This window comes from Perissodus microlepis, chromosome 16 (assembly GCF_051167445.1).
Source record: "Perissodus microlepis isolate ML-2025 ecotype Zambia chromosome 16, ASM5116744v1, whole genome shotgun sequence".
NCBI classification, from domain to species: Eukaryota; Metazoa; Chordata; class Actinopteri; order Cichliformes; family Cichlidae; genus Perissodus; species Perissodus microlepis.
The window spans coordinates 23,574,573-23,588,470 of NC_140476.1; the positions used below are offsets into that span (position 1 = coordinate 23,574,573).

General features: G+C 44.7%; 1 protein-coding gene across 3 annotated transcripts in view; it reads left to right on the forward strand.

Annotated features, from left to right (window-relative positions):
• znf385b (zinc finger protein 385B) overlaps nt 1-13,813 on the forward strand; it is a 65,763-nt gene extending 51,950 nt beyond the window's left edge. For 2 of the 3 annotated variants that reach the window (XM_084908795.1, XM_084908796.1), the window contains exons 7-11: nt 1,412-1,607; nt 1,716-2,087; nt 6,730-6,914; nt 7,667-7,762; nt 7,886-13,813. In XM_084908795.1, coding sequence (XP_084764921.1) covers nt 1,412-1,607; nt 1,716-2,087; nt 6,730-6,914; nt 7,667-7,762; nt 7,886-8,155 — 1,119 coding nt within the window. In that variant the 3' untranslated portion in view covers nt 8,156-13,813. The remainder of the gene's footprint in view (nt 1-1,411; nt 1,608-1,715; nt 2,088-6,729; nt 6,915-7,666; nt 7,763-7,885) is intronic. The other variant, XM_084908797.1, reaches the window with a different exon arrangement.
• The last annotated feature ends 85 nt before the right edge of the window (nt 13,814-13,898 follow it).

Here is a 13,898-nt window from a genome sequence, read left to right on the forward strand (position 1 = left end):
CTTGCTGAAAAGGAGGGTCCTACCACTAGAGAGATGAAGTCTTTTCTTTTTTTTTTTTTGTATAATTTTGTGAGGTGCTCCTGGAAAAGAACAGGTGCGTATGCTCAGGTGTAACACCTCCCCTTCCACACCCTAATGACACAGATCTGCGTAAATGACACTCTGCCCATTCACAGACAACTGCTGTGCGGTAACGAGCTGCCTCATTAGGAACATGCCAGTCAAACATCACTTATTCATGAGCTGGTGAAATTATTCATGAGTGAACATGAAAACAGGAATCACGGCTCAGAGAAGTAAGAGAGGAGCGTGAGCTCAGTCTAATGGGCTGTGTAAAAATTGAGTCATCTAGACGGTCACATGGGAACACCGTTCATCCAGGGGTTTGTTACAGAGTGCTCACACACTCTTACTCTGTGTGGTGACACACAACATAAACAATATTTACAGTGCAGAGATCATCTGTTTACCTGGACTCGTTCAAGAGCGCTCACATCCCAACACACGGACTCTCACGCTCCTCTCATGCAAGCTTTCTACTTCATATTTTACACCTTTTGCCATAATTTAATATGTTCCGTACTTTGGTTATGACTTACTAAAGTTTTCCACACTATGGAAACATTACCCTTCCTGTTGCAGTGTGAATACCCAGAAAACGAGGACTCGCATTCATCTGATTGGCCAAAACGCCACGTTACTGGATGATGTTTCACTGTTGGGAAAAGCTGAGCATGATGAAAAAAATAGCTATGGCAATTTTTTGTTAACCTTCCTGCTGCACAGATGCTCCGGCTTTATTCAGAGAACGAGGGGGCTGCACATTTTTCACGCATCGCCAGCCCAAAAGTGGCCTCAGGTCCATCTCCTGTGCATTTAACATTATATGTAAAGTCCTGTTTTAATCAGTCCAGCTGTGTACACAGGTGACCCAGAGGCCTGGATTTAATGTGTGCTATATGTAGGTCTGTAAATAAAACATAAATGTATTTTCATGCTTCAAGCCTATTGTCCTTGTTTTGATGTGTGTAATTCCAGCAATTGTGCTCTGAGCTTTTCCAAAACACAGGTGTCCTATAGCGTGCATGAATGCCTGCAGCTCCAGAGCTGCTGTGCTGCTGCTGCTTTGCTAGCATGCTTTTCTATGCCTTCTATGGTTCAACAACTACCCTGAATTACTAAAGGGAGATTAGCCATAGAGACCAAACTTTTTGTATGCTGTAAACATGTTTATGTCTTCTGTAAGGTGAGCACCTTATAACGCAATGTACAGGGTTCATTGTTATAGCTGCTCTGAAGTGGCTTTTCCAGTCACTGACTGCAGTCTCTGGCCCTTTCACATTGGTTTTATTTTGGAGGATGCTGAATGGCTCAAATACAAAACTTAAACTTTTCTATTTCTACATCTCAGTCTCAGGCTGAGGCTCATTACAGAGGAAGTCGTCACGCAAAGAAGCTCAAGTCTCAGGAGAACAAAGCCAAGGCTAAGCTGTCAAATTCTGCAGAAACCAATGGGAGCGTCTGTAATCCTGCTGGCCCCGCCCCTCTTGTCTCAGCTGTCCCCGTCCCTCTTGTCTCAGCTAACAGCAGCACTAATCAACACACAGGTTCATTTTTATCCAGTAATAACACTGATGTGAATTATGTTACTGCTGATGTTTTTTTCAGATATTGTTTCATTTTTGTTCATTTTCCTTCTACTCTTCTCCCTTCAGATTTCTTATCCAGAACCGCAGACACTCCGTCTCCTGTCAAATCTTTCCTCCTCCCCTCTACCTCCCCTCTCTCTTCCTCCTCCCCCTCTTCTAGTAGAGCAGGCAGTGAGCCTCCTCCATCCAGCCCCCCATCGGGACTCCCAGCTCCAGGCCTCTCTTCCTCTTCGTCATCCTCTTCTTCCAAAGTGTCTTCCACTCCTGCTCCCGCTCCTGTCACCACCTTGTCTTGCCCTGCTCCCCTTCCACCTGCACCCTCCCAGGATGCTTCACCTTCAGTGGAGTCAGAAGAGGAGAAGGCGAAAAAGCTGCTGTATTGTTCTCTTTGTAAAGTCGCGGTCAACTCGCTCTCTCAGCTGGAGGCGCATAATGCAGGTGAGGAGAGATATGCACCTTTGATTTTATATGATCTGCATTAGCATTAGCATGCAAAAACAAAAGCTTCTGTGGCATCTAGTTCTTTGTTACACCTCCATCCATCCATTTTCTTCCGCTTATCCGGGGCCGGGTCGCGGGGGCAGCAGCCTAAGCAAAGAGGCCCAGACCTCCCTCTCCCCAGCCATCTCCTCCAGCTTATCCGGGGGAACACCAAGGCGTTCCCAGGCCAGCCGAGAGATATAATCTCTCCGGTGGGACATGCCTGGAACACCTCACCCAGGAGGCGCCCAGGGGGCATCCTTGTCAGATGCCCGAACCACCTCAGCTGGCTCCTTTCGATGTGGAGCAGCAGCGGCTCTACTCTGAGCCCCTCCCGGATGGCCGAACTTCTCACCCTATCTCTAAGGGAGAGGCCAGCCACCCTTCGGAGGAAGCTCATTTCTGCCGCTTGTATCCGTGATCTCGTTCTTTCGGTCACTACTCACAGCTCGTGGCCATAGGTGAGGGTAGGGACGTAGATCGACCGGTAAATTGCGAGCTTCGCTTTTACACTCAGCTCCCTCTTCACCACGACAGACCGGTGCAGCGTCTGCATTACTGCAGCTGCAGCCCCAATCCGTCTGTCGATCTCCGGCTCCCTTCTCCCATCACTCCCGAACAAGACCCCGAGATACTTGAACTCCTCCACTTGGGGCAGGAACTCATCCCCGACCCGGAGTGGGCACTCCACCCTTTTCCGGCTGAGAACCATGGCCTCAGATTTGGAGGTGCTGATCCTCATTCCCGCTGCTTCACACTCGGCTGCGAACCGTTCCAGTGCGAGCTGGAGGCCCTCACCCGATGAAGCCAACAGAACCACATCATCCGCAAAAATCAGAGATGAGATTCTGTGGCCACCAAAGCGAAAGCCCTCCGCCACTTGGCTGCACCTTGAAATCCTGTCCATAAAAATTATGAACAGAACCGGAGACAAAGGGCAGCCCTGGCGGAGCCCATCACCCACCGGGAACGAGTCCGACTTATTGCCGGCAATGCGAACCAAGCTCTTGCAACGGCTGTATAGGGATCGAATGGCCCGTAGCAATGGGCCAGACACCCCATACTCCCGCAACACCTCCCACAGGACACCCCGAGGGACACGGTCGAATGCCTTCTCCAAGTCCACAAAACACATGTAGACTGGTTGGGAAAACTCCCATGCACCCTCAAGTATTCTCGAGAGGATAAAGAGCTGGTCCAGTGTTCCGCGACCAGGACAAAAACCGCATTGTTCCTCCTGTATCCGAGGTTCGACTAGCGGACGAACTCTCCTTTCCAGCACCCTGGCATAGACTTTCCCAGGGAGGCTGAGGAGTGTGATCCCCCTGTAGTTGGAACACACCCTCCGGTCCCCCTTCTTAAAGATGGGGACCACCACCCCGGTCTGCCAGTCCACGGGTACTGCCCCTGATCTCCACGCAACATTGCAGAGGCGTGTCAACCAGGACAGCCCTACAACGTCCAGAGCCTTCAGGAACTCGGGGCGGACCTCATCAACACCAGGGGCTCTGCCACCAAGGAGTTGTTTAACTGCCTCAGTGACCTCGCCCCCGGAAATTGGCGGGTCATTCCCCTCATCCCCAGACTCTGCTTCCTCCTCGGAAGACGTGTCAGTGGGATTAAGGAGGTCCTCGAAGTATTCCTTCCACCGCCTGACAATTTTCTCAGTCGACGTCAGCAGCGCTCCGCCAGCACTATACACAGTGCAGGTAGAGCACCGCTTTCCCCTTCTGAGATGCCTGACGGTTTGCCACAATCTCTTCGAGGCAGTCCGAAAGTCTTTTTCCGTGGCCTCTCCGAACTCCTCCCACACCCGAGTTTTTGCTTCAGCCACTGCCCGCTTGGCCTGTCGATACCTGTCGGCTGCCTCCGGAGTCCCACAGGCTATCCAAGCCCGATAGGACTCTTTCTTCAGCCTGGTGGCTCCCTTCACCTCTGGTGTCCACCATTTGGTTCAGGGATTACCACCACGGCAGGCACCAACCACCTTGCGGCCGCAGCCTAATGCAGCAGCTTCGGCAATGGAGACGTTGAACATGGTCCATTCGGACTCAATGTCCCCAGTCTCCCTCGGAATGCTGTTGAAGCTCTGCCGGAGGTGTGCGTTGAAGATCTCGCGGACTGGGGCCTCTGCTAGACATTCCCAGCACACCCTCACTACGCGTTTAGGTGCACCAGGTCTGTCCAGCGTCCTCCCCCGCCACCTGATCCAACTCACCACCAGGTGGTGATCAGTTGACAGCTCAGCCCCTCTCTTTACCCAAGTGTCCAGAACATATGGTCGCAGGTCTGGTGATACGATTACAAAATCAATCATCGACCTACGGCCTAGAGCATCCTGGTGCCACGTGCACTTATGGACACTCTTATGTTTGAACAAGGTGTTCGTTATGGCCAAACTGTGATTAGCACAGAAGTCCAATAACAAAGCACCGCTCGGGTTCAGATCAGGGAGGCCGTTCCTCCCAATCACGCCCCTCCAGGTCTCGCTGTCGTTACCCACGTGAGCATTGAAGTCTCCCAGCAGGACAACAGAGTCTCCAGGTGGAGCACCTTCCAGCACCCCCCCCCCCCCCCCCCCCCCCAGGGACTCTAAGAAGGCTGGGTACTCCGAACTGCCACTCAGCGCATAAGCGCAGATGACAGTCAGGACCCGTTCCCCGACCCTAAGGCGCAGGGAACAAACCCTCTCATCCACCGGGAAAAACCCCAACGTACCGGCAGAAAGCCGAGGAGGAGCCCGCCGCCTCTCACCAGGGGCAACTCCAGACTGAGACAGAGTCCAGCCCCTCTCCAGGAGACTGGTTCCAGAGCCCAAGCCATGCGTAGAGGTGAGCCCGACTATATCTAGCCGGTACCTCTCAACCTCACGCACTAACTCAGGTTCCTTCCCCACCAGAGAGGTGACATTCCATGTCCCTATTGCCAGTCTTGGCAGCCGGGGTTCAGTCCGCCAGGGCCTCTGCTCCTGGCCGCCACCCGGCACACAATGCACCCGACCCCTATGGCGCCTCCTGCGGGTGGTGGGCCTGCGGGAGCTTTGTTACACCTTCATTTACAAAATATTGAATGTATGAAAATTGTCGGTTCTGGAGAATGTTAAGTTGCTGTAATTTAAATTGAAGTTAAAGGACAGAAGGATTATTCATCTTTAGCACAGTACAGGAAATATGTACAAAAGTGCCCTGTAGAGTCTCTTGGCTCTTGGTTTCTTTGAGCATTGCACAGTCTGACCTTGGGCTGGATTTGCTGGAATGCCCAATCCTAAATAAAATCTCTCAGTGTACGATGGGGGATTTCACATTGTTTGGTAAATATCCTTATAATTCTTCCCGGATTGATGGGCTGATAATCCCTGATGGTAATCTCTTTCCTCCTGAGCATTTTGTTACTCATCGTCTTAATTCCTGTGAAAGTATTAAAGATGCACATATTTTTGACTTTGTTTGCATTTTGGCTTCGCTTTTGTTAAATAAATGTTGATATTGTGTAACATGTGACATGTTGTAGCTCATCTGTGGTTTTATTTACCTAATTTCAAGACCTGCCAAGTGTCAGCTCATGTTTATTATCTCCTGATATGTGAAACCCTTGAATTGACAGAGTGTCTTTTTACCATGGCTGTAAATCAGTGAGACAGGTCCAACTACAATATCGGCTGAGCGGTTCTGCTTATTATTCACAGTGCTAAAATAGAGTAAGCATCAGGTGATTAAACTAAAATAATACAAAATATGTCTGTTGTGCATCTCAGCATAGCGCTTCAACTAATGTTACCATCTGTAAATACCAGCAATCAAGTGATTAAGTCAACCGGAGAATTTTCCTGGATGGAGATTACAAATGCAGTTCCCACGAGGCCTTGTCCTGTGTTTACTTTAAGTCAGACCCAAAAAACCCTAAAAGAGATTCACATAAAACCAAGTTTTCTTTTGAAAGCTGCGGGAAGCTCACTCAAACATATGCTGTTTTTTTCACTCTTCATATCTCTGAATCTATAAATTAGGTGGACAGTTCAATTGCTGGTAGTTATTTTACTTCCTCACAGAAACATACCAGGGTATATACACAGTTTCACATTTAGCTATGTAGCTATAAACACATTTAGAAAGAGGAGAATTTGGATTAATGACACTGAAAGGTGGAAGGAAGGTGTCCCTTAATCTCCCTCAGCAGCTCTGTGCTGCCCCTGCTTGGAGATCTTTGGTATCTACTTTTACTCCTGTGACATAAAAAGATATTCAAAAAACAAATGCTGTGCTTCATGCATGAAACACACACAAGCATTAAACTTATTAATCCAATATGGCCAAAAGGATTTGTGGAAATCCTGGAATACATCAACAGGGAGAGCTTTCAGCACAGTTTCTGCACTTCTGTTTCCACATTATGATAATCACACATGAATATTTATCCTCAGCAAGTCTTTTTTGGTTGATTTTTATAGAAAGCTTTTGTAACCATGAAGATAAAGATCAGTGTAAAAGCAGACGATGTGTACAGGTTTTATTTTGATGAAATTAAAAAAACAGACCCATATTTAAAGATATTTTTATAACTACCTTTCATGTTTCCTGAGTTTGTTTTCCTTTGCTTTCAGGATCAAAACATAAAACAATGCTGGAGGCTCGTAGTGGCGCTGGGCCGATCAAAGCCTACCCTCGACCTGGAGCAAAGCTGAAGAACGGCAGCAGCTCGGGACTGAAGGGCTCCGGCCTGCAGAACAAAACCTTCCACTGCCAGATCTGCGATGTCCATGTCAACTCTGAGATCCAGCTTAAACAGGTAGAAACTTGCAGCAGGTTCACAAATGTCTAAAGGAAGGCAGCTACAGGATTGTCAGACTGTTCATATACACTCAAATATTTGCTTCACAATACTAAGGTTAAGTAAAACCAGCAATTCACCTCAGTATTGCTGTCACTGAACAGAAGTGATCGTCGTCATATTGGACTCCTTTCACAAGGTTTTACAGTGTCCTGCAGAGTAAATAGACACATATTGACATCTGAGGTAAACAGTGGACTGACAGCCTACACTCACTACAGATGAACTGTGGCCAGAGTTTTGTCATGCAGTGGCCACCGTAGCTAGGATAATGCACTTAAATTGTGAGGGATAAGAAAATCGAACTCAACTGACTCTAAGCTGCACACCCTAGTGGTGAGATTTCACATACTGTACCTTTAATGTAGTATCAGTTTATGTTTAAAGTTTAAAGTAAAAACAGTCTTCTCACAGTTACAACTCGAAAATTAATGTTTATTCATTTTATTTAGGTTTTTAACCCCTGGAAAGGCCTTTTGCTGTACATTATCCGACTAATGTGTTTAACAACTCTTTACCTGAAATGACAAATGAACTTACACTAGTGAACTACATACTTGGTTGCTTTTAGTTTGTGAATCATTGTGAAATCTTGATCCTTAATTTCATTCAGGTTCTTCTGTTCTTGCGCAGTTTATAGTTTCGGTTGCTGTTGGTCTTGTCTGCCCTCAGATTTGCTTTCACTGTGACAGTGTTTGTTGTTGTTGCAGCACATCTCCAGCAGGAGGCACAAGGACAGAGTGGCAGGAAAACCCAGCAAACCCAAGTACAGTCCTTACAACAAACAGCAGCGCGGCTCACTCACTGTGAGTGTCTCTTTACCTCCCTTCCTCTAATTAAGTATTATTATTTACTTTTGTCTTCATTCTGTTTTTTTTCATCGATGTCTCTTTGTTTCCTCTCCTCCTCTCTTCTCGATGTTTGCTCAGAAGGAGCTGGTGAAGCCTGCGCTCTCACCTTCATTCCTCTCCACTCCTTTTGCTCCACCATCTTCTCCGCTCACCCCCTCTCTATCACTCCCTCCATCCTCTCTGTCCTCTTCCCCCCTCCTCACACCCACGTCCTCCCCCCTCACACCTGCGATCTCTATCCACCCTCGCCCTCCGGCCTCTTCCCCCCTTTTCACAGCCTCCTTCCTCCGTCCAGCACCTGGACCAATCAGAGCGAGCCAAGGATCGATTCTCTTCACGCCGTACTGATGCCAGCAGAAGCGGGAAGTCATACCAGCGAACTTTGACCTCTGACATGCTTTTTGTTGCCACTACGGTGACATGGGAGACATCGCATTAAGACTGCAGGGATTCAAACCTGCAACCTCCCCACTAAGAAAGTTGTGAACTGCCTCTTGCCGACCAGAAGAGGAGATGTACATTTAAATAATCCTGAACCTGGATGAACGAAAAAACAGAATAAAAAATAACAAAAGAGTTCTTTCATTGAGACATGTGAAGTTCCTGGAAACCAAAAAACACAGAAGTTGTTCAACATTGTTTAGAAAGCACTAAGTGACCGTAGAGACTTGCAAAATCTAAAACAGAGGGCCCACCTTAGAGAAAGCCAAGTCTAGAACAAATATCCGTTTTTAGCAGCCTGCATTGGCCAAGAAAATAGGCTTTTAATGTATTTTGATTTGTCAGAGCTGACAAGACACTGAATCTAAAGACAACCCAGAACCTGCTCCCAAACTCTTACCAACACAGGTAACAGTGCTGTTACTGATTTTTTGGGGAGTAGGTTTTGAGGAAGTTTGGACGTTTTGATGAGGCCAGACACTAAAGCTGATGGGAACATTTTGCTCGAGATCCCAGCTCGGGTTCTCCCTCAGAGGTTGAAGAGGATTGGAGGAGCTGTTCTATCACCTGCTCGAGGGGCTTAGCAGCACAAATAAAACGTCAGAAACTCAGCAGACGTCGTTTATCGTGACCTAACACTACTGCAGCTGTCAGCGTGCCCTCACTCAGACGCTACTCATATACATAATTCCTGAAGAAAGTAAAAAAAAAGTTGAAGGATGGAGTACACAGCATTTTGTACGTATTGTCAACAAATCACATGAAAATACTAAAACCAGCCATGTTTGTTCATCTCTAAAAACAGTTAGACGTCCTGTCGTGCAGCTCCGAAACCTACATAGTTTACAATAAAACCTATATGGTTTTATTTATTAGTGGGGACACGGTGGTGTGAACTGTTTGGTTGAACAGGCGGCCTGTTTTCAGCCTCTGCGATTTTTTTGACCTACTGATCTGTTTGGTGATGTCATTAAAACCTTATTATTTGGTTACTGATGTATAAAAACTTGACCAAAAATTTCACTTTTCTCCTTAAAAAAAGAGCAGAAATAAATAAAATAGCTTTTTATTCGCCTGTTTTTCAGTTCTAATATCTCCCTGCATCCAAACTGCCAGGCAAGTATGCAATTCAATTTGTAAAATGTTTCTGTTTTTTGCCCCAAAACAATTACATTTTGATACACGTGAGCTACGTAAATACTAAAATCAGCTTTAAAATCCTTAAAAAGTGTAAAACATCTGCAACTGGTGACATGACCTGACACAGCACTACAGCACATCCTGCTCTGTGTCCTCAGTGGCGGCTACAGCTTCACCAAGTTGCACTAAAGCAGATATATTCTTTAGTGGAAACATGAAAAGCAGTTTAAACCAGACAGCCTCTCGGATCAACATTGTCACATAACCGTTAATGGTTATCCAAAGGTTTGCTCATCATTGTCTCCGACTGTGTTTTCTGCTTTCTGTGTGACTAATGTGTGACTAGTGTCCCCGTGTCCTGTCCACCTGTCTCCGCTGCCTGTTGAAAAATGATTTTGGACTCTGGATGGAGAAAAGGGCCTTCTGTCTGATTCTTTTGTTTTATTGAACCTTCCTGCTGTCACTGAACTTTCTGGAGTTTGAAGCATCTGAGCAGAACTTTTCTGAAAGCTGAAGAGTTGGAGGGACGTTTTAAAACATTACTAGAACTTTCCACAACCTGCAACTAAGCTCACGGACTCTCAATCGATAAAACAAACGTTTACCTACAGCTTTAATTAATGCTTCTCTGGTTATTTTTGTGCTCTAATTATTTATTTTACATTGTGTGTTGTATATATTTACCTAAAGCTTTTTCTTGATTTTTCAATAACTGCTTAAATTAAGACTTTTGGTCCATTTAGCACTCTGGTCCAGGGATGGTTATCTCAAGGTGCGCGATGAACCCATTAGCTTTTAAAGCTTTCTTTGGCCTTCATATTACCTTTTTTCATCATCACTCAAAGGTCCACTTCTTGGCTGTTTTCTGAACCTTCAGCTACATCTCAGAGCTTTGGGTGAATTGAGGTGTGTTTTTCACTTGTTCTTTATAGTCCAGCTCTGTTACCCAGGATAATAAAAATAGACTTGATCTAGGAGCAGAGAAAAATCTGTGTTGTCAAACCCGCTGAGTGTGTGAATACACGCCAGCATCGCAGGATATTTATCCAGTCTTCCAAGAACAACAGGAAAGTGAAAATTATGCCATCCAGAAGAGCTCAAAATTTTTTGGCCACAAAACCTTGAGTAAAAACACGACTTTACCCCGGCTCGCTTAATATGTGATACACAGAGGGGCCTGTTTTCTTGGCTTTTAACTTGTTCTACGTGCTTCGTTACTTATTCAGTTTTAATGAGTAATAATAGTCAAATCCTGTCTTTAAATGAACCGTTGCTGAATTTCTGTGCTGCCTGGTAAACAAAGAAGAACAACATTCAGAATGACGTTCGTTTGTTTTCTTTTTTCTTTGTTGACGGGGTGGTTATTTATCTTGCTTTGGTGCAAAGCTTTGAGGCTCGATGAAAGAATGATCAATTTAAAGTACACTTTTCATCTTGTGTATGTTTCCTACATTTACATTATGTTGTTGTAATGTCTGGGTGCTACGGTGCATTTGCTGATTTATGTAAGCATTAATCGATTTTTTTTTTTTGTTTAATTTAATTCAATTTTCCGTTTCGGTCATTCGGGTCATGTGATGAAGCTTTAAGGAGATGTAGTTGAAGGATGTGGAAAAAAACATTTTAGAGGGCCTTTGAGCAAGCATTATCAAACAAATTGTTCACAGGGTCCCAGATGAACTTTTAATGCTTTAATATGTTTGTTTTTCTGTCCAACACACTGAGCACTGGAGCCTCTAGAGGGCAGTAGCAGGACTTTTGGCTGTCAGTCTGATGTACTGCTAGCAGATAGCTTCTTTTAGCACTTTTAACCTTCAGGTTATTGTTTTCACAGTTGCACTGGAAACCAGAGAAAATGTTAATGTTACTAATGATGTCATGGTGTCTCCTCATCAAACTGTATAACAAATACTCTGATGTAACGCGATGTCACAGGAAAGCAGTCAGATACTGTGTAGACAGCTCTACCTGAGGAACACGTGCCCGCTCAGGTAAAAGGCAGCATGTGATTGGTCAGATTAACACTGGTGTCAGTCTTAATGACTTTGGAGTTAAAGGATGGGTTCATATTTTATTTACAGCCAGTACGGACAACATTATTAACGACACTGAGCAATGACTCACAGACATGTGAGTGCTGTGTTACAGTAGACTTGAGGAAATGTGAACCTATCCTTTAATGGTAAAAGTGGTCTACTACTGGATAAATGTGCTCATTTTCTTAAAACTTTACATTAATTTCTTCTACAGGGTTAGTGGGTGATGTAAACATCAGAAGCACAGCATGTGGTGGAATTCACATGATAGCCTGGTGGCAGCATTGTCTGTGTCCTCTATGCTTTGTTGGGAACTCTTCCATAGCTTCATCTTCTTGAGCTAGTCTTGGCTGCTGTAGCTCCTCATTGGCTTTCTTTAGTCCTTTGACCTTCAAGTTAGTCTTTTGTAGGAAATTCCACATGGATGTTGCCCACAGCAGCTGACTTTAGTCTAGAAATGAGGACGTACACTATACTTTGGAAATGGCCTCAACAACCAGACACTGGAACCTGGCTTGTTGCAGTTCATGGGAAGTTTTTGTACATCTAGATAGGTTAGAGTGTGATCCCTACTACCTCTTTAAGCTTCTTTATGAGGTCTGAATTCTTGTCTGTCAGTCAGAAGCTTGAAGTCAGAAGTGGAGGACAGTGGAAAACTAGCTTTGACCCTCTAGAAGTCTTTTTGTGGTGTCTGTGAGGATCTTATCATCCCACCACCTGCGGCGCTTTTTGACATCCAGTTAAGATGTTGCTCAGGCTGCATGAGCCTGGCTGACACCGCTTGCAGGATGCATCCTCTTCCTTGTCTCAGGCAATAAAGCTGCTTGGGATTGGAAAGAGGTTAGTCACAGCACACATAAGGAAGTCCAGCATGCCCTGCTCACAGCCCCAGAGCTCCTTCCAGGACCGCAATGGCTCTACTGCTTCAAACCTATCCTCATATTGCATTGGGTGTTAACACCTACTGATTCTATGTGTTAGTCTTCTTTTTAAACTCTCAGCAGCATGAGTTGCCTCTTGACTTTGGCTTTGTTAGACCTGACCAATGATTTTCTAGTGTTTCAAATATTCTTCTGCCTCCCTCACTGCTTGAAATATTAGTGATTATTAAAGGATGGTTTCTTTCTCTTTGGTTTTTGGAGGTTATCTCTGGTTTCATATACTTAATTCGAAATTTAGCACATTTAGAAATGATCAATAGCTAACACGAGCACATTTACAGCATTGGTGTAAATGTGCTGTTTTTATGTAAATACTTTTGTTGCCATGGCAAGAAAAAAGCACACCAGGCCTCACAGCTAAAAGACTGTATCAGAAAGAAACACGAGCAGAAAAAGTCAGTAACCCTCACATTTGGAAAACGTCATCGTCAATATTGAATTTTCTGTGTTTTCAAGTGGTCAGTATTTTAAATGTCTTCCTGCCTCTTCCTGAAGAACTTGAAGCCTCTCAGTCTTCCAGTAACAAACAAACTGTTTATGTGTGCGTGTGTTTGTGTGTGCGTGTGTGTGTGTGTGTGTGTGTGTGTGTGTGTTTTCTATGCAGTAACTGATCTCACAGCTCAGTAACTTACTTCAGTTCTTGTGTGTCAAATCTGTGTTAATGATGGCTGTCTGACTCTTCTACATCGAATCAGCTGTTCTCAACTTCCTGTCCCATGATGTCATCAGGGTGCAATATTGTACAGATCCGATGCTGCTTTTCTCAGCACTTAAGGCTTGGTAGACTTTATATTCGGGGGCCTGTAGTTGCAACACTGGTATTAAATAAACAGGGATGCACTGTTTAAATGGTGAGTGTGTTTGTGTTTGAGTGTGTGTGCACTCTTGGAATAAATGTTGACTATTTGCTTTCAACAAAAGAGCTCATTTCCATGAACATCAATGTCATGCAAACAGTGAAGTAAATTAAATGTTTAAAGGAGCGGTTCACCCAAATTACTACACACAGGGCTTCTTCTTTTTCTTTTTAAGCATCTCATATATTTGAGATAACTACAAAACATAGTTTGGTGTAGTGTTATATGTGTTATTTGTCAATTTTCGCCAAATATATTTTAAAAGCGCATTCAGGTTTGAAAGTGGGAAGGAAAAACTGGTGACACACACGGTTCAGCTTCGATACATTTAGCCAGCAATCTTCATTCAAATCCTTTACGGTTGACCTTTAATGGAAATGTTTGAAGTGCGTTAAAATCAGCTTAGAGATGAATGTGAAAGATGTCTCCCTTTATATTCCAGTCTTCCTCCTTTAGAGAACCCTTGTCAGCTTCTTTTTTTAACGAAAATTGTTTATTATGATGTGAATATGCAAATTATATTATGCAACATTTCTCTTATTTTATTCCTGTAAAAAAAATTGTTTTCATTAAAAACTGCTGTATGTCCTACATCAGCTGTGTTTATTCTTTTTGAAGTAAAAGAAGACTTCGATGAAGAAACGCTGTCACACAGACCCTACACAACACTGAATTA